At 35.9% G+C, this 20,710-nt stretch overlaps 1 protein-coding gene across 9 annotated transcripts in view; it reads left to right on the plus strand.

The window, feature by feature from the left end:
* The window catches only part of TASOR2 (transcription activation suppressor family member 2), a 79,543-nt gene that overhangs the window by 22,860 nt on the left and 35,973 nt on the right, over positions 1–20,710 (plus strand). For 5 of the 9 annotated variants that reach the window (XM_050804593.1, XM_050804586.1, XM_050804585.1 and 2 more), the window contains exons 2-14: positions 1,017–1,150; positions 4,951–5,096; positions 5,374–5,469; positions 6,724–6,796; positions 10,254–10,345; positions 12,937–13,074; positions 13,224–13,348; positions 13,432–13,451; positions 13,546–13,645; positions 15,468–15,568; positions 16,222–16,325; positions 18,589–18,661; positions 18,765–18,827. In XM_050804593.1, the coding sequence (XP_050660550.1) occupies positions 13,323–13,348; positions 13,432–13,451; positions 13,546–13,645; positions 15,468–15,568; positions 16,222–16,325; positions 18,589–18,661; positions 18,765–18,827 (487 nt within the window). In that variant the 5' untranslated portion in view covers positions 1,017–1,150; positions 4,951–5,096; positions 5,374–5,469; ... (2 more) ...; positions 12,937–13,074; positions 13,224–13,322. Of the gene's footprint in view, positions 1–1,016; positions 1,151–4,950; positions 5,097–5,373; positions 5,470–6,723; positions 6,797–10,253; positions 10,346–12,936; positions 13,075–13,223; positions 13,349–13,431; positions 13,452–13,545; positions 13,646–15,467; positions 15,569–16,221; positions 16,326–18,588; positions 18,662–18,764; positions 18,828–20,710 lie in introns of those variants that run through there. The other 4 variants (XM_050804595.1, XM_050804588.1, XM_050804590.1 and 1 more) reach the window with 3 other exon arrangements.

The following is a 20,710-nucleotide window of genomic DNA, read 5'->3' on the forward strand; positions in this document are numbered from 1 at the left end:
TTTTTCTTCTTCATCTAGTCTGAGCTTGCTCTGTTTCTCTCTCTCTGCCTCTCCCCCTCTCTCCCTCTCCCCCTCTCTCTCCCCCTCTCTCTCCCCCTCTCTCTCCCCTTTCTCTCTTTCTCTATCTCTTCCTTCCTCCCTTCCTTCCTTTCCTTCCTTTCTTTCCTTTCCTCCCTTTCCTCCCTTTCCTCTCTTTTCTCTCTTTCTGACATGGTCTGGCTCTGTCACCCAGGCTGGAGTGCAGGGGTGCAGTCTCAGCTCACTGTAACCTCTTCCCCCCCAGACTCAAGCCATTGTCCCACCTCAGCCTCCCAAGTAGCTGGGGCTACAGGTACACTCCACCATGCCTGGCTAATTTTTGTATTTTTTATAGGGGTGGGGTCTCACTTTCTTGCCCTGGCTGGTCTCAAGCTCCTGAGCTCAATCTGCCTGCCTTGGCTTTCCAGCATGCTGGGATTACAGGCATGAGCCACCGCGCCCAGCCTCATCTGAACTCTTCTAATATAGGGCCTGTTTCTCTGTAATAGAGACTGTTTGTCATTTGTCTTGATAAATCCAAGGTATAGCATGGTGTTGGATGCATAATAGTCACCACTAATAGTTTTGTTTAATGAATATATATACTACTAATCTGGGGGAGGAGAGAGATTTTTGTAAATTTTGTTCTGCTTGATTTTGTTATTTTCAACTAATAAAATAAAGATGTGATTCTGTGATCTATTCATTTTGAAAGATTTTTTTTCAGTAAGGCAAAAGTGATTAAGCATAATGTATTTGTGTGTATAAAATTTTATTTAGAAGTTAAAGACTTTTGGAGGAAAAACATTTCAAATTATATGTTATTGCTTATAGAACAAATTTAGTCCTTCGCTGAGAATACTTGTCAAAGGAGGTAAATAAATGTTACATAATTATTCCTAACGCAAATTAGATACTCGGTGAACATTTGTTTCTATAGTAAATATGCTATAAATAGAATTGTTCACTTTATGATTTTTTTTCTTTCTTCATTTTAGCATTTATGACATTAACAGAGAACAGGACTGTGTCAAGAATTCTGAGGGTATACTTGGTGAAAATGAATTAAGACCACCCTCCCAGCTACATTCTGTCTCAGAGAAGATCGAGACAGGGTCCCTATCAGAAAAGAGTGAGTATTAAACTAAGTGCTATAAGTCATAATTAATGAATCTAGAATAGAATGATTAAAATGTTTTTAGTTTTAATTTAGATCATGTAAAACAAAGACTTTAAAAAATTATGATTTCCAGTACCTATATTTTTTAAAACAATCATTAGTCCAAAAGTAATAGGTGATTAACTTTTCAAATTGCAACATAAAACATGTATGTTCCTCTATTTGTATCTTTTAAATTGTTGCATTTTTATTTGGTTTTTGAATTGAAATATTTTAAATGGTAGAAGTAATACATGCAAGAAAAACCCATATGTATAAGGTTAAAAAATGTAAGTTCCCCTTGTATCCACTTTCCAATTTCAACAGCCTTTGCTTTAGCCATTATTAAGAGTTTGGCTTCCCACCTTTCTAGATCTTTTTATGTATACTTTCAAACAAATTATATATTTTTCAACCAAGTGTCATCATATAATGTAGCATATAATAGATATCTTTATATGCCAGTATGTACAGATTTACCTTGTTTTTATTTAGTAGTTGCAAGTTGTTCCCTGTTGATGGCAATTAAGGTTATTGCCAGTATTTTCACTATTAAAGATACTGATACACATGGAACACCTTTTTGTGTGTGGGGGGGGGGTGTGTGGGTGTGTGTGTGTGTGTGTGTGTGTATTTTCAGGAATAGATTCCTAGAAATGAAATGGTTAATGAGTATGTGTATTTAAGGTTTTATATAGGTCCTACCAAATTGTGCTCTAAGAAGTTACATTTATCTAAACCCAGATATCCTTTAATATCTTCAAAGTAGAAGTAATACATTTTAGGATTAAGTAACAATCTGTTCCTTCAGCAACTATCAAATGGCTTACTTCGACTAAATGAAGGATATAGGCATCTTTAGCATTAATGAAGGGTTGCAACCCTTCTATAGGAAGATGTAGTCAGGAAAGTCATGGGGAGATGTACAAGAGCTAGTTGTTTTAGAATTTCTGTGACACCTAAGATGTTGACATTAGTTTATTTCATCATCTACTTTCAGACCAGATGTTTCTAGAATGGAAGACAGTTATCTGTGATATGGCATCAGAAGTTGGTTTATAATTTTCTCATCTCTATTAGGAGTTAAAAAGAGAGACAAGTGTCTAAAACCAGTCTCACTCAGTGTCTCTAAGGGATTTTGAGAAGGGGAAGAGGTTATTGCAGTTACTTTGACTAGAATCCAACCTATATCAAGCTTAGACTTAACATTTAAGACTAAACTCACAAATGGAGGAATGTGCCAAAATCCAGGTACTACAGGAAAACTCAATTTTCAGAGCTATTGTGATTGAACTTAACCTTTCTTACATGCTCTTTATTCATCACTTAAGCCCTAAGGGATATACTTAATACTTTATAGGCAAGCGCTTTTCAAGTTACCTTTTTAGATTTTTAGGTGTCTTTGTGGTATAGCCCCCTCTTCATTTTAAAAGTCTGGTAGTCTTGAATGTTTAAATAAAGCTTGAGCATTACTCAGCAAAAACGAGACCATTCGTTCATAAAGTGTTTGTATTGTCTAGTGCACTAATTGGACTCTCAAAAGTGTATTTTGTAAAGAAGGGAGAGCATCAAATTTCTAGATGAAATTTTCGTCTATTTTCTCATTTACTGAGAGGAAACTTGTGGTTTCTTGAGAGTGTAATTGATGTCTTTATGAACCCATGAAAGAGTTAAGATTAGCTACGATTTTCCAACAACTTTGCTTTTAACATACCTCCACTTACCATAAAATCACTGCTTTTATGCATATACTCCTATTTGGAGAATACTGGCCTAAAGTGGAAGCATTTTTAACCATAAATAAATAGTTCTGGAAATAAAAATATATAAGCAAAAAATAATTTGGTACTTGTTCCTCCTCCTTCGTTTTAAATCATTGGCTTTATTTGTAGCTTTATAGGGAACAGTATTCCCCACACTGGTATTAATGAAGTGTTCTGTGACCATGTATTTGGGAAACCCTATATTAGTGTTTTTAATTGCACCATCTTTCCAGTTTTCAGTTCGTTATTGTGCGTTATGATGCTAAAAAATGAGGATGTATATAACTTAAATCTGTGCCTACCTATTAATGACTTATAGAATTTAGAGAAGTTGATAATCATAGTCTTCATTTCCAGAGTTACTTTTTAAAATATTTCTTTCAGTGTAAACGATATGTTTCTCACATATTGGATCTTGGTCTATAGATAATTCAATTTCGAAAATTTCTTGCTTTTTTATAAACATCAAATATAAAGTTTCCAAAATTATTGTTTCTAAAGAATTCTTGATTTGTGTTTAGGCTAGCAGTACAGATTATTTGTAAAATGAATTTGAAAATGCTCAGGCTTGCCAGTTTGCTTTGAGTAATGTAGCTAATAAAGCTTTAATTTTAATTATTGTAACTGATGTTTTGCTGTTTGCATCTATTCAGAATGTCCTTATTTTTTACAGCACTGGTATATTGAAGGAGAAAGTGAAACTAAGCAAAAGTAAAAGTAAACTTAGAATGAATATATAAATCATGTATATCAACTTCAGAATATTCATAAACATTTCATTCTTTTCTATTTACAGTCTTTCATTTTGATACTTGGAAGTTTATTAAAATATTTTAAAATATCTTGATAATTAAAGTATTAGGACAGTTTAGTCCAAATTTAGCTTACTAAAATGTTTGCTTTCATTTCTGAGATAGTCTAATTTTTGTATATCGGTTACTTATAAGTTAATTTTGATTGAGATTCTTTTTTCTCTTTACTTTTTGAACTTTAATACATTTGGGAGTTTTGGTAAAAGTAGGAAGCCATATTACTGTACTTCATAACATTTATACTATATGACCAGTACTTCCAGTGCTATATAAATCATTCTCTTCTCCTTATTATTTGTAAATACTGGGTTTGTAAAACCCCCCAACCTTAATAAAGAGAATAGAAAGAATACAAATAGGAGAGTGAACAGTTAAAATGGTTTGATGCGAGAGTGTTCTTAGGTCATTAGGCTCAGTTCTTGCTAAAGTAGAGACTTGTAAAATCAAAAGGCACAAAGAGTCAGTCAACATAATTACTGGATCCAGTCGGTAATTCTCAATTAGAAAACATGCCTCTCATGGGAAGGTGTATCACAGTCTCTCAGCACTATCTCACATGGGTGTGGTTTGAAAAAAGCACCTTCAAAAAATTGTAAATACAGCTCTGTTGTATAAAATGAAAGTGATTTTATAATACAACTCACAGGAAGTAAAACTCAATAGACTCTTCTTGGCTGGTGAGGAAATCCCAGAGATACAGTGATTTCTATTGTGTTTGGTGACTGGGCAATAATAGGTCCCTTAAAAGGAACCCAGCTGACTTAGGGATTTAATGAAAATATGTAAAGGGTAAGTTTATCAAGCGTGGCATATATATTAAAAAAAAGAAGAAGAAGAAGAATAGAAACGGAGGATTAAAAAAAAACTAAAGAATGAGAAATTGCTCTAAAAGTCTAAGCAGTTCCTGACTACCACTTTGACACTACAGTTGTATCTGCTTTTGACCAACTACAGTTATAGTACACAGCTTTCAACTGAAAGACATACGGGGTCTGGCAGGGCATATTTTAGCTCCTGTATTAAAAGTAATTCAGCCTCAGTTGTAATTTATTTAGGTTATTTTGCTAAGACAGTACAAATATTTCTTAGTTATATAGGGAAGGAATAGATGATGTTTTGAGTGATATTCAGTGTGTCCCACTTAACCCCATCCTTTGGTATCTGAAATAGCTGTGTTATTTTTGTTTGTGTTTTACAGTTTTTGAGACAGTGTCCTTGAGTTCAGACTCTCTCTTCCAGAGGGCAGTTTCACTCCTCCATACATCTTACTTGGACTCTTCATCTGAGCATGGTTTTCAGTACAGTCAAGTGACTTTGGTGAAAAATGACATTTTCTTAAATGAGGTGAGGTGCTTGGTACACACTGTGGTGGTTTGGTTTTAGTTTTAAAAGAGGTAAACCCATCATTTTTGGTATATAAATCTAGCACTTTTTAGCTATCATTTTTCAGACGAAGAAGATCCTTGGAAATAGCCACTTGGAAGGTAATTCTACGGAATAGAAAAATAATGCATTTATGTTTAGTCTTATAGCAGGAGGAATTTAAATGATGCATTTTAAAAATTAATTTGCAGGACAAAATAGTAAGTTTATAGCATTTGGTTATTCTCTCTTTACACAGTACAAAACTTTTTACCGACAAAAAAAAGCAAGTAACTATACTCAGGAAGAACTTCAAGACACTTACGGGTTTCTTCTGTTTGATACTGAAAAGGAGGTAAGGGAATTAGGTTGTAGAAAATTAATGGCATCATTAGTCTTAAATATTGTGGTGCTTCCGTTCTGTAAGAGTTGTAAGATTACCAAATCATCAGTGTTTTTTGTTACTTAGTTTGGTGGCATGTGAATGACAGCAGTAAAAGCCAGTCATGAAGGAGATTTGATTTGATTTCTACAACTTTTCATGGTTTCTCTTAAATACATTTAAGAGATTAAACGTATTTAAGTTTCATCTTAAATACATTTGTAAGCTTAGGGTGCAATTTGGATTAAAACGGGTTTCTTTAGTGTCAATAATGCCGTTTAATAGATTGAAGGGATATTTTTCCATTCTGGATCATCATTTAATAGATACTTTGTTTCTTGTGGATATTTTTCTGGTTTAAATTACATGATTTGGGAGATAAATCATGTAACTTAATAAACTTTGGCATCCTGGTTAACTGAAATTCCTTCATTCAATATTTGAAGACTGAAATCTGTATTGTTGCCTGTATCTAAATTATGGGAGAAGGAAAGGACCGTGTACAGGGTAGGTCTCCAAAGATATGTATGGTTTCCTAGATACATTTTAAATAATACCAGAGATCTAAAATAATTCAAAGTTAGTGCTTCCATTAGGTTAATGGTCTATAAAGAAGGGGGGCAGATTTGTTTAGCAGATAATTCGCACTAACATATAATAAGGACTATATAGTAATACCAGAAGAGTTTATCCCTTTTTAACTTAATCATCTGAATTCAAATAGGATGCTCTGGGTTCTTACTAAAAATAACATTTGGCGATAAGACATTTTGAAATTTCATGGTTCTAAAGCTGTAGTTGGAAAATAAGTCTTCTAGTGGACTTACCTGTGACCCTGCTTAATTTGGTTTTGCTGACATTTTTGTTAATTGAAACGGTAAAATTCTGTGAAAATTTTGGGCCATTAATCAAAATACAGATTGCTTTGAATAAGTTTTCTTTGTGCCCTGAGTACCTACAGTGAGCAGACTGTTTATTTTAAAGCTTATAGATTAGGCCAGATGCAGTTGTGCCTCATACCTGTAATCCCAGCGTTATGGGAGGCTGAGGTGGGAGGATTGCTTGAGCCCAGGAGTTTGAGATCAGCCTGGGAAACATAGTGAGACCCTGTCTCTATCGTATTATAAAAAAATAAAACTAAAAAAAAAAAAAAAACACCACTTACAGATTATAGCATTATTTCATTGCTACTTCAAAGACTGAAGCAAAGTAATCTTTTGTTTAAAGGCAAAATTGGTATGTCAGCGTGGACTCCGTGTTGGCAGCAGTGCTGTTACCACTCTGGGTGATCCAGCCAAAGGTAAGCCTGTAAAGCAAAAAGAATCTTAAAAAAAAATCTTTTACAAGATGAAGTGAGGTTTCATTAGGTTTATAAGATATGTATATTAAAAGCCAGTTTCATTAAATGTCAAACAGCTCATAATGTTTAGATTTCTAACTTTAAATATATGAACGAGATTTGAGTTTAAAACTTTACAGTATTTTTCAGCGTCAAGAGATTGGTATTGTCTTGAGAATGTCTTCTAAGTTATCACAATGGCAATAAGAATAGACACTAGATAGAACTGACCAAACTTGGCAACCATGGAATGTGAGGGGTAAGAGAAGAAATAATCAAATATAAGCTTTTAAACTTATATTACAATGATCATTATTAATAGAAAAGAGGTACATAAGAAGAGAAGCAGATTAGTAGAGAAGCTGATGAGTTAAAAAGAAAAATGTTATCTAATTGTCAAGAATATAAATTAGCACTAACTTTTTTTAAGATTCAGTTTCTTCATGTGTAAAACAGATTAAACTACTTTATAGAGTTGTTGGGAGGATTCAGTGAGACTAAAGTGTTTAGCCCAGGACTTTGCACCTAATAAGTTCTCAGTAAATGGACAGTACTACTTTTATGAGTTGAATTTGAGAAATAGATTTTCTTAAGTGTTTCTGAAAGATAGCCTATAGGTCATAAAGGGATCAGAACTAGATTTGGGGCTGGGGTTGTGGGAGTGGAGTGTGAACTGAAGCTAAGACATTGTTAGTGGGATGGCATGGAAAGAGAAGATGGCAAAAACAGAACTTTTGGGTCATTAATGGGACCAGGGTGTGGGGAGGTAGAGCGAGGATAGAACGAGGCAGTGTCAAGAGCAGTCTGTTGCATGGAGACTTAGGAAATAGAGTTTCACAGACAGCAGAAAGATCTCACAAAGAAGGGTATTTAGCAGTGCCAGGTACTATGTAGAATGTGGAGTTCAGAACTGAGAAAGATTATCATGGCTAGATTCCTGCTGACCTTTTTTAAAAAAAAAAACTGCTTTATTGAGATATAATTTCACAATTATAGAATTCACCCATTGTTTAATGTAGTCCCATAGTTGGGTAACCATCATAACAGTTAATTTTAGACCATTTTTATCACCCAAAAAAGAAATCCCATGGCCTTTAGCAGTGACTCCCCATTCTCTACCATCCCCGCTCTAGGCAATCACCAGTCTATGTTCTGCTTTTATAGATTTGCCTATTCTGGACATTTCATATAAGTGGAATCATCTCATATACGGTCTTTTTTGAGTAACTTCTTTTAGCATGTTTTTAAGGCATATTGTAGCATGAACCAGTGGTACTTCATTCCTTTTTATGATTGAATAATGCAGTCCTGCAGCACTTAACAATGGGGATATGTTCCAAGAATTGCATTGTTAGGCAGTTTTTGTTGTTTTTTTTTTTTTGAGACGGAGTTGTGCTCTGTCGCCAAGCTGGAGTGCAATGGCACGATCTCAGCTCACCGGAACCTCCGACTCCCTGGTTCAAGTGATTCTCCTGCCTCAGCCTCCTGAGCAGCTGGGATTACAGGCACGCACCACCATGCCCAACTAATTTTTGTATTTTTAGTAGAGATGGGGTTTCACCATGTTGGCCAGGATGGTCTCGATCTCCTGACCTCATGATCTGCCCTCCTTGGCCTCCCAAAGTGCTGGGATTACAGGTGTGAGCTACCACGCCCGGCCGCAATTTTTTACTCATGTGAACGTCACAGAGTGTACTTAGAGACACCTAGAGGGCATAGCCTACGACACACCTAGGCTATATGGGATAGCCTGTTGCCCCTAGGCTACAAACCTGTACAGCATGTTATTGTACCGAATACTTCAGGCAGTTATAAAATAGTGGTGTGTGTTTGTGTATCAAAACAGAAAAAATACAGTAAAAATATGGTATTACAAACTTATGGGACCACTGTCCAAACTTTATGCAGTCTGTTGTTGACCAAAATGTTAAATGGTACAATGCTGTATTCTGTTATGTGGCCATACCATATTTTCTTTATGCATTCATCAGTTCATGGACATATGGGTTATTTCTACTTTTGGGCTATTACGAATAATGGTTCTATGAACATGTATGTACAAGGTTTTGGGTGGACATAGTTATATATATGTCTTCGATATATAATGAGTGGAACCACTGGGTCATATGATAACTCTATAAAACAAAAAAAATTAAAATTTACATTCAATTCATCTTCTGAGGGACATTAAAAGTGATAAATTCATAACCCTGATAACACTGCATACAACGTTTTTTCTTCTCTCCTTTTTTTTTCACCCCACTCTCATTTCATTATGAAAAATTCAAACATAGAAAAAGTAAAGAGCATAGTGTAATATACCCATCACCAAAGTTTAGCAAATAATATTATGCATTATTGGCTGGGTGCGGTGGCTCACGCCTGTAATCCTAGCTCTTTCGGAGGCCACGGCAGGTGGATCCCTTGAGGCCAGGAGTTCCAGACCAGCCTGACTAACATGGCTAACTAAACCCCGTCTCTACTAAAAATACAAAAATTAGCCAGGCATGGTGGCGTGCACCTGTAATCCCAGCTACTCAGGTGGCCGAGACTTGAGATTGCTTGAACCTGGGAGGCAGAGGTTGCAGTGAGCCGAGATCACACCACTGCACTCCAGCCTAGGCAACAGAGCAAGACTCTGTCTCTAAATATAAATGTATATAAATATAAATATATATAAAAATATAAACATATATATACACACACACACACATTGCATTATTTGCTTCATTTGTTTAATTTTTTTTCTGGAGAATTTGAAAGTAAATTACAAATAACCACTGCAGCTTACATCTCAAAACAAAAAAAAAACATTTTCCTGCATTCCTACAATCTTATGATTTCATTGCTGATGTTTGAGAGGCTGGCTTCAGTAGAGTGGTGGAAGTAGAAACTGGATTGTTCCTGACAAATACACGTTCTTCAAAAACACATGCGCTGGGGTTGATAATAAAATTAACACTACTACTTACATGTGTTTTGTAGTTTTTGGCTTGACTAGAACTGGATAATTTTGTGTGTAATAATACTTTCAATTAATAATAGTTTTTAAAGCTATTGATCTTTTAAATCTTCATGAGCACCCTGTGGTGTTTGTGTCTGTGACCCAGGCCCACCCTCCCTACCTGAGTGACTTATTCTTGCCTGGAACCCAAGCTTCTGACTACAGAATCATCACTCTTTTCCACCGTATCAGTTTTCTCACCCATTGTCTCATGTTTTGAAAGAGGTGCCTCAGTTGAGGAATGCCCCTGAAGCTTGTCCTTTCCTCCTCATTTTTCACGGCTGCTGCCTTGTTTGAATCCTCCTCTCCTGCTCAACTATCACAGTAGTTTTTTTTCTAATTGGTCTTATTGCTTCTACTTTCTCCTCTCTGGTGGGCAATCTGCTGCTTAATCTATATTTTATACTTTTACAGGTGTATACATTTCCAAATACTCCGACTATCTTCATCCAAGACCATGGTATCATGGGAAATCTGGTTATGTTGTAATTTTTAATATAATTAAGGTAAAGCCTAAATGTGCTGTTATGTGATTTCCTTTTAAAGTTTAAGGTTATCTACCTTTGATATTCTCTGTAGATCTCAGTTGAACATAGTCCTCACCAAAGTTAGCTATCCAAATTCAGGAAAAGCAAAACTATTTTTCCTTTTCTTTAAAAAGAAAACTTTTTAATTCATTTACTAGATTGTAAACTTTAAGGGTATGCAGGGAAAAATCTTCCTCTCACCTGTCAGAGCTACTTTTTAAACATGAAATAACAAAACAAGTAGCTGCTTATAAGATGACGTGATTACACTTATAAAAGATGAGTTTAGAAAACAACATTCATTGTCTAATTTAAATGGTCAATAGAATCTTATTTTCTTTCTCCGTAAGACATCCAGCTTCACAGCTTCATGTGCCACCTAGAATTGATGATGCCACAAATCCTTGAATGTCCTAAATGGTACTGTGTTTAAGTGAATCATGCAATTTGGAATTTTCACCCAAACAGAAGGGAAACTGATTTTAGATATGATTGGGCTTCTTGAGGACATTTCTGTGGTCTCGTTATATTGTTTTTGTTTTAGCTTTCTTACTATCTTAAATTCTTTGGTTATCAGCCTAGCACTAACTGACATTTAATTTAAAAAAAAAAAAAAAAAAGCGTGTGAACTCTTAGTATTGTGAAGTTTGTTCTCAAAAAAGTGGAGGGAGAGGCCAGGCTCTATGGCTTATGCCTATAATCCCAGCACTTTGGGAGGCTGAGGCGGGTGAGGTCAGGAGTTTGAGACCAGCCTGGCCAACATGGCGAAACCCCGTCTCCACTAAAAGTGTAAAAAAATTAGCCTGACGTGGTGGCGGGTGCCTGTAATCCCAGCTACTTGGAGGGCTGAGGCAGGAGAATGACTTGAACCTGGAAGGTGGAGGTTGCAGTGAGCCAAGATCACGCCACTGTACTCCAGCCTGGATAACAACAACAAAAAACTCCATCTCCAAAAAAAAAAAAAAGGTTGGGGAGTGACATTGCTTTGAGGTACAATCAGTAGTTTTCCTCCCTTAATCTTTCTTCTCTTGCTCTGCAATGAGTGCTGCAGAAAGTATGCCTACTCATGTGGATAATGAGCATTTCATTTTTTACTTAGATTATGCCTAAGCCTTGATTTCTTGCCATTGGCTGGAGATTGCTGTTTTTGCCTCTGTGTTCTCATCTTCATTTTATTTCACAAAATCGAGCCACACAGAACCATAAAATGTTTGATGAGGAGATGGTAGGGGTGGTTGGTTACTGATAAGTACTGTTTATATTTTTTGGTTTAGTGGTGGTTTGGCCTTTGGTGGGTCTGTAAATAAAGACACAGGACATAACAACAAAACATCTTCTTTTTAAAAAAGTAATTTTATTCTTCTTATAAAAATTAAAATTGCCTATAGTCCCATATCCCATTTTGATATATTTGTTGGGGTATATATTGTATATTTTTATTTTTTCCTATATATTGAGTTATTAACCCATGGAAAAAGTTTGTATATACTTATATACTTATATGCTATTCTTTTTTAACTTAATAACATCTTGTGAACATTTTCTTATGTCATTGTATCATTCAAAACAGCTTTTAAAGTCATTGCATATTTCATCATAATGGTAAACTTGGCCTAACTGCTTTTTTTTTTTTTTTTTTTTTTGAGGCAGAATCTTTCTCTATTGCCAGGCCAGAGTGTAGTGACACTATCTCAGCTCACTGCAACCTCCACCTCCCAAGTTCAAGCAATTCTCCTACCTCAGCCTCCCAAGTGGCTGGGACTACAGGCGCGTGCCACCACGCCCAGCTAATTTTTTCGTATTTTAAGTAGAGACAGGGTTTCACCATGTTGGCCAGGATAGTCTTGATCTCTTGACCTCATGATCTGCCCACCTTGGCCTCCCAAAATGCTGGGATTACAGGTGTGAACCACTGTGCCCAGCTGCTTGCTTTTTTCTTTTCTTTTTTTTGTTTTGTTTTGTTTTGTTTTGTTTTGAGAGACACGTAACCCTTGATGGAGAGAAATCCGTAATGGAAAATACTGCTGACTGTTCAGTGACCAGGACCAGTGGCCTGCTAAGAACTTTGCTACATATTTGCTTCTTGTTAACTTGCTGGGCCTTGGCATAATAGAAGTATCTCAGTTTATAATTTACAACTGATCATAGTTCAGATTGGAAACTCGTCTTTTGAAATTTTAGATTTTGTTCTCTTTTATGTTACAGTCACCAAAGAGCCATTCAATGACCATAACATAAAAGATGGTGGGCTGTAGTTACTCTTTTAAGGAAATGGCTCTCTTAAATTTAGGGTGATTCGTATATTTCTTTGATATTGTGATAAAAACTATGGATATTTGTCTCAGATGCCCAAATGTCCAAGATTTTTAAATACATTTTTAAGGGTTCATGGATAATTAAAACTATTTTTGGCCTTAAGATAATTGTTTTTCTAAGGAGTATAGTTCTTAATACAGTTACTGTTAGGGGACACATATCTGCATCCTTATTAGACTACTACTAAATGAATTCTAGAGTAAAGGTTATTGCTATTTGACGGCATCTGATAAGTTTTAATATTTTCATTCTAGGGAAAAGTCAAGTCTGTGTCTGAGAATTACACAACTAACTATACTAAGCCATCTTCTGGCTATGATTGCCACGTGTCTGAAAATACTAACAAGGTTTCTAACAAGACGAGTCATTTTCGTGCCTTTGAACTGAGTCAGGTATAGTCACCTGTGAATGAATAACACCCAAGATATATTTCTGAGTCTAATGTGTTAAATTTCAGGGCTGGGTGGGGTTGAGAAAAACTTGGTACATATGCAATTCCATAGTGCTACTACCCTGATAATACTTATTTTTCTTCTTGCAGTATTACTTTTACGAACTTTCAGGCAACACTGTTATTGAGCGACCCAGACAGATCTGTCCTTATGTAATTGTAGCTTTTCGATACAGGGAACCTAAAACTATGGCACCACCAGCTCATAAAAGCATGTAAGTAATTGTATACATGCTTTGTTTTACTGAATCTGTTTCTTTTACTCTTGTAAAAATTTTCTTTTTTTTTTTTCTGCTAGACTTGAATGCAGCGAAAATGGTGAGAAATAATTCATTATTTTAGGTTTTTGTTTTTCTTGAGTAAATATTTCATCATAAATAATCGGTTTCTTTCTTACCTTCATTTCTTAAAGTTCTCATGTCTCCATGGAAAGGGAAATTAATTGTTCAAGACCGTATGCTATGTGATATAGCTCTTTGGTCCACTTACGGTGCAATGATTCCAACACAGCTGTAAGTATTAAATGTCATGTCCTTTACTAATGCTTATATTACAAGTTTTGGGGGTTCCCCCCCCTTCATTTCAAGGGTGGCATTGGTGTAAAATACAGCAACTGTTACTGATTTTAGATGAGGGTACATTTGGGTAGATGTATAGCACACAGGGTATGACATAGGAAACCTAAATTCTAATTTATTAATGGGAAAATGACCTCTTGGGATAAATTAAACTATTTGAAAGTAGAAATTTGACCTTCCCCAAGAAATAAATCAGATTTGCCTGATAGCAAATGTAGCAGATTATAGCCACTTAATATTATTTTTATTAACATTTTGCGGTATCTGAGTTTCAAATTTTAACATGGTTCTCTTAGAAAAGTATTAGAGTAGCTGTTACATGTTAAAAGCAATTATCATGATTAATATTTTCTTCTGGGGAACTGTGAAGAACATCTTAGGAAATCTTTTTTGTTCAGCCTGTTCTTAGTTTGTATCCCAAACCATTAAGAAATAGTCATAGTTTAATTGAAATACAAGGTGAAAACTGATGTGTTGTAAGGATTCATTTTTTTTCCTATCAGCCTTTTTTAAGAAGAAGTAGGAGTATAATAACCCACAACATAAAAATTATGTGAATAAGCAAATAGGAGAGGAGGGTAAGTTCTTCCTCATGTATAGAGTGCAACTAATAAATGTGGAAAGATTAATAAATCAGAAAATCAGCATTTGACAACACCATAATAATCAACTAGTGTATGCTAAAAACAGGTGAAAGTTTAATAATATTTGCATATCTTACAACGTTTCCCCACTACTTCTTATTAATCACAAAGGAAAAAAAATGCAGACCTACCAGTGGAGTAAACTGCCAGATACCATCTTAACTAAGTGGTTAAGTTAATGATAGACCTATGCTGATTAAGGAGCATTCTGCAAAATCGTCTGTATTTTTCAAAATATCCAAGTCATTGAAGTAAAGAAAGACTGAAAAACTGTTCCAGATTAAAGGAGACTAAAGAGACATGATTACTGAATGCATTATGGCATCTTGGATTGGAAATTGTTTTCTTTTTCTGTGAAGGAACTTAGTGAGACAGTTGGCAGCATTTGAATAAGATGTAGGTTAAGTCATAGTATCGTATCATTGTGAATGTGTTGATTTTGCTTGTTGCTTTGGGGTTGTATAAGAAAATTTCCTAGGGTCCAGGCACAGTGGCTCACACCTGTAGTCCCAGCACTTTGGGATGCTGAGGTGAGCGGATTGCCTGAGGTCAGGAGTTGGAGACCAACCTGGCCAATGTGGTCAAACACCGTCTCCACTAAAAATACAAAACTTAGCTGGGCATGGTGCCGCATACTTGTTATCCCAGCTACTTCGGAGGCTGAGGCAGGGTAATTACTTGAACCCAGGAGTCAGAGGTTGCAGTGAGCCAAGATCACACCACTGCACTCCAGCCTGGGTGACAGAGCCAGACTCCATCTCACACACACAAAAAAAGGAAAAAGTAGTCAGGAAATAACTCTTAAATAGCATAATTTTTAAAAAATTCCTTATTCCTGTATACATAATTTTTTGAGACATCTAGATATTTTGTCTGTACCAAAAAGACATGTATTTAGAAAATGTGAACATTTGCAGACCATGGTTTATGGATCATGTATTTGAAAATCTGTCGTACTTAAAAATATACATATTATTTAACCTGGAGCTTATCAATTTAAGGTCTTTTTTGTGGTTATATATTTTTTTACATTTATGTTAGAAAACTAAAGCTTATGAAAATTTAGATCCACTGTTTATTATTCTGCTTGATATTGTTGTGTTATTTTTTAGACCACAAGAACTAGATTTTAAGTATGTAATGAAAGTGTCTTCCTTGAAAAAACGACTACCAGAGGCTGCCTTTAGAAAACAGAATTACTTGGAGCGGAAAGGTCTGTTGAAATGTAGTAACACGCTGCTTGTCCTGGGCTTTGTTCTGGTTATTTTCTGCTCTATTCCAAACATTCAAACATGCACACTTCTATTTCATCTTAAGTGACTCTTAAAAGAGTCTTTTGTGAGAAAGTTGTAGAGTTACTATTTTCTTCAGTTCCTTGGAAGCCAACTAGAAACTGCAAGGTAGTTTTATCTAAGATGACAAAGACTAGCTTTAATCTAGAAATACTGATGCAATTAAGCAAACAGATATTAAAAGCATTTGGAAACTTGTAACTATTCCTCTCAAGGAAGATAGAGTTTTTGTTGGTTTTATTTATAGACGTACTTTTAAACTCAAAGAAAAACCATGAGAAGGAAATTTCTTGGTCATTTAGGTTAATTCACGGAGCACTGATGTTTATTCATGTAGTATGTATTTGTATTTGTCTTGTTAATCTTAGAGCAGTGTCAGTATAAATAAGAGCATTGTTTTAAAATAACTGTTTTGATGATGTTTTATGAAGGAGTTTTATAACCAAGAACATTAAATGATAAAGGTTTTTGAGTATTTCTATTCTTTCATTTTTGCAACATATAAAATGAACAAATTGACTATAAGTACATAATAGCATATTAAAAATAAATGTTTTTCTGGTTTTCTCTACAGTCTGTTTTCAAGATTTGTGCTTCAATTTGTATGAGGTAGAACTGTCAAACAGACAAGGGGAAAATATAGATAAATTAACAGAATGTATTAAAAACAAGCAATTGGTAAGAATCACTAATTTAAAATATTATTATGTTTTTCTTAAATTGATATGTATGTATTAATTGTGTCTAGATGGAATCATTTTAATTTGCTGTGAGGAGTTTCATGTTTAATATTTATTTATATATTATTGATGTAATACAGTATCTGTGGGGTTTATGTTCCAAGACCCCTAGTGGATGCCCAAAACTGTGAATAGTACTGAAGCTATGTCTACTGTGTTTTTTTCTATGCATACATACTTATGATAAAGTTTAATTTATAAATTAGGCACAGCAAGAGATGAACAACAATAATAAAATGGAAGTTACAACTATATACTGTAAGAAAAGTTATATGAGTATGGACTGTCCATCTCAAAATATTTTATTTATTATACTATACTTGAGTACTACTTGTGATGAGTGAGGTAGGTGGTGCAGGCATTATGAAGTACTACTGTTGGCCTACTGGGTGGGTAGCATCTACAGCATGGATACACTGGACAAAGGGATGATTCACAGCCGGGCGTGGTGGCTCACGCCTGTAATCCCAGCACTTTGGGAGACCGAGGTGGGCAGATCACGAGGTCAGGAGATCAAGACCATCCTGGCTAACATGGTGAAATCCTGTCTCTACTAAAAAATACAAAAAAATTAGCTGGGCATGGTGGCGGGCATCTGTAGTCCCAGCTACTCGGGAGACTGAGGCAGGAGAATGGCGTGAACCTGGGAGGCGGAGCTTGCAGTGAGCCTAGATCGCACCACTGCACTCCAGCCTGGGTGACAGAGCAAGACTCCGTCTCAAAAAAAAAAAAAAAAGGATGATTCACATACTGGGTAGGAGGGGCAAGAAGCAAGGATACAAAATAGTTCCTAAAGTCTGGCATGGCAGATCACATCTATAATCCCATTACTTTGATAGGCCAAGGTGGGAGGATCACTTGAGGCCAGGAGTTTGAGACCAGTCTGGGCAACATAGCAAGACCTTATCTCTACCAAAATAAAAAAATTTAAATTTTTTTTTTTTTTAAACTAGCCAGGCATAACCGCCTGCACCTGTAGTCCTGGCTACTCTGAAGGCTGAGGTGGGAGGATAGCTTCAGCCCGGCAGTTCAAGGATGCAGTGAGCTGTTGCTGTGCCACTGCATTGCAAGCTGGGTAACAGAGTGATACCCTGTCTTTCAAAGAAATAGGCTCTTAAATCATAGCTCCTGTAAGTCAAGGAGCTTAGGAGACTATGGAGGAGACAAATATGTAAATCATCATATGCCATACAACACATAGAGACTCTCATAGAATCTTTTTGAAAACTGAAAGTAGTGATTCTTTTTGTGAGTGAGATATTAGTGTCCTAACTTTATTGTAGTGTAATCATTAGAAAAGTCTGATTTTGTATATTCATTGTGATTAAATAATGATTTATATTTGTAGCCTTATCACCTCTCAGTTTTGAAATAAAATGTTTTATTCTGTAAAATGGTATATTTTGTTTAGGTGGTTTAACTGAAAAATTATTGTATAGATACTGGATTTTATCTTTTATGTGTATATAGATTTTTGAAGTGGTAAGCAGTAGAAAAGAAAAGCTATTGAATTCATGATTTAGAACAACAGCTTTTAGACAACAACTGCTGCCTGGGGACAAAACTGCCCCAGTTACTGAAAGCATTAAAATTTCAAGACTTTTCTTGAGCTCAAGAGTCCACTGAAGACTCTGATAGAGGGAAACAAAAGAGAGGAAGAATTTATTTTCATCTGTATTTCTTGTTGCCCTGGAACTTGATTATTTTCTATTATTTTCCATTTCTTAAGATGCTGTAGAAAGAAGTCTTTTATTGGATGGCATCTTGCAGTCTTTTTAGTTTCAGGGTTTTGGGAAAATTTTCATGTAAATATGAGCTTAAGATGCTACTTATAGGTTTGATTCATCTTGAGTTTATACTGGCTACATGGTAACATATTGGCTGTTTAAGCAGTGGTATGAAATGTCAGCTGTCTCAGTGAAAAAGTAAGGCTTTTCTGATTGATCTGCCATGTGCTTGAGCACTATTCTAAAACTAACCCTTCATATTCTGGTTATTTTATATAGCCCCAACAGGGGCAAGATTATTTCAGCTAAGGAATTTGAAGTTTCTGATACTGGGGACAGAATTACCCTGACTCCCATAACATGTGCAGAATTTTTTCTTTTCTTGAGGTCAATATTCACTAATGAGTATGGGTAGAGGGAGAAGAGAGGGATTGCAGAATATTCCTTCAGTTGAATTTTTCATTTATATTTAAGGCAATCATCAAATGCTTAGAAGATCGAGGGTTTTTCATTTTACTTACATCATCAGCCTTACTATCAGAACCAGGTATGGACAACTGTTTTGGGAAAAAATATTTTTCATTATGTTTACTTTTGCTTTATAAGATCAACAACCTAACTTTTCTTTTTCTGATTCTCATTCTGCATAGATTTTGGAGGCAAGCAGATGGGTCTGCATGGGTTACATTTATTTCATTCACCCCTGTCAACAGGTGAGGATACAGTGGTTTCCAGTTCACTCTGTTGGATATATTTAGTCCTCATCTGACTTGACCACTTAGCAGCACGTGACACTGTTAACTGTTTTTTCCTCTTAAGTATCTCTCTTCCCTTAACATCACTGGTTCACCCTTCTTGACCTCCCTTGTAGGTTTATGCTTCCCTCTGACCTCAATCCCATATCTCCACTTGTCTACTGACGTTGCCACTAAGATATCTCAAAGGTGCCTTAAATTCAGCATGTCTAAAACTGAATTCATTTGTTATTGAATTTTGCCATCGTCTCTCCAGTAAATATGTCTCAGGCTCTGGGTCTTCATAGGTGCTGTTCTCCTTATCTGTACCTTATCTATTAGTCTTTTTCATATCAAGCCCATACATTCTTATGGTGATGTTGATCCACCAGAGGACCAAACCTTGGCTCTTGGGGGCAAAAAAATACTACTCATACAGTGCATAAACAGATATGCAGTGTATATGTGGTATTAAAATTTTGGAGGTCAATTTGGGGGAAAAATGGGTCTAAAAGGGCTGGGGAGGAGGATGACTAAAAAGATTGAGAAACACTAATCTAGTTTATTCTTCCTCCTATCTGTCAAGCTCGGCTTCACTATCACTTTCTTTATTCCCATCACCACGCTTTGCTCAACTTAGACCTCTATACTTATTTATCATCCATATAGTTTAAATATTTATTTGTATAATTATTTAATGCCTGCCCTTCTTGTATTCTGCTGTATCCCTAGTGCGTAGCAATGCCAGTCACCTATAAAACAGTAAATATTTGCTAAACAAATAAATAAATGAGAGTTGGCCAGTCACGGCAGCTCACACCTATAATCCCAGCACTCTGGGAGGCCGAGGCAGGTGGATTTCTTGAGCTCAGGAGTTCCGAGACTAGCCTAGGCAACATGGCAAGACCCCGTTTCTACAAAAAATAGAGAAAAATTAGCCAGGCGTGGTGGCTTGCACCTGTGGTCCCATCTACTTGGGAGGCTCAGGTGGGAGGATCACTTGAGCCCGGGACGCGGAGGTTGCAGTGAGCCAAGATTGTACCGCTGCCCTCCAGCCTGGGCAACAGAGTGAGACCCTGTCTCAAAAAAAAAAAAAAAAAAAAGTCACTTTGTTTTATAATCACAATGTGTGTGTTTAAACATAAAATTCTATATAGTATTTATAAAGCTATAACCAATATAAAAATGTTTTTAAAGTTTTTTTTAAAAATTCAGTTACTGGCTAGGCGTGGTGGCTCACGCCTATAATCCCAGCACTTTGGGAGGCTGAGGTGGGTGGATCGCAAGGTCAGGAGATTGAGACCATCCTGGCCAACATGGTGAAACTCCGTCTCTACTAAAATACAAAAAATTAGCTGGTTTTGGTCATGCATACCTGTAGTTCCAGCTACTCAGGAGGCTGAGGCAGGGGAATCACTTGAACCCGGGAGGCAGAGATTGCAGTGAGCTGAGATCACGCGCCCCTGCACTCCAGCCTGGCGACAGAGTGAGACTCTGTCTCAAAAAAATTAATAATAATAATAAAACAACTAGTTACTTAAAGCAGAAAGCTGTGCTTTCCTAGGCATCACTTCATTGCAACAAGCAAAGCATTACCCATGATAATAACATAATTGGCAGTGGCTGTTTGTATTTTTCAAGCATTTATCATGTCAGGTTTTGTGGTGGAAGTAGTAGATTTAGCAATCCATAAAATAAGTACTCTTATAACAGTTTCAAAGATGAAGAAACTCAGGGTCGAATTTGTTTATGGTCTAACAGCTAACTCCAGATCTGGCTCCTGTAAGATTTCTAATTTCTTTTTTTTTTTTTTTTTTTTTCCAGTTGTAAACTATAAAGTTTCAGATATTTCATTAAAAGAT

The sequence above is a fragment of the Macaca thibetana genome, chromosome 9, assembly GCF_024542745.1.
Source record: "Macaca thibetana thibetana isolate TM-01 chromosome 9, ASM2454274v1, whole genome shotgun sequence".
In the NCBI taxonomy this organism is placed as follows: Eukaryota; Metazoa; Chordata; class Mammalia; order Primates; family Cercopithecidae; genus Macaca; species Macaca thibetana.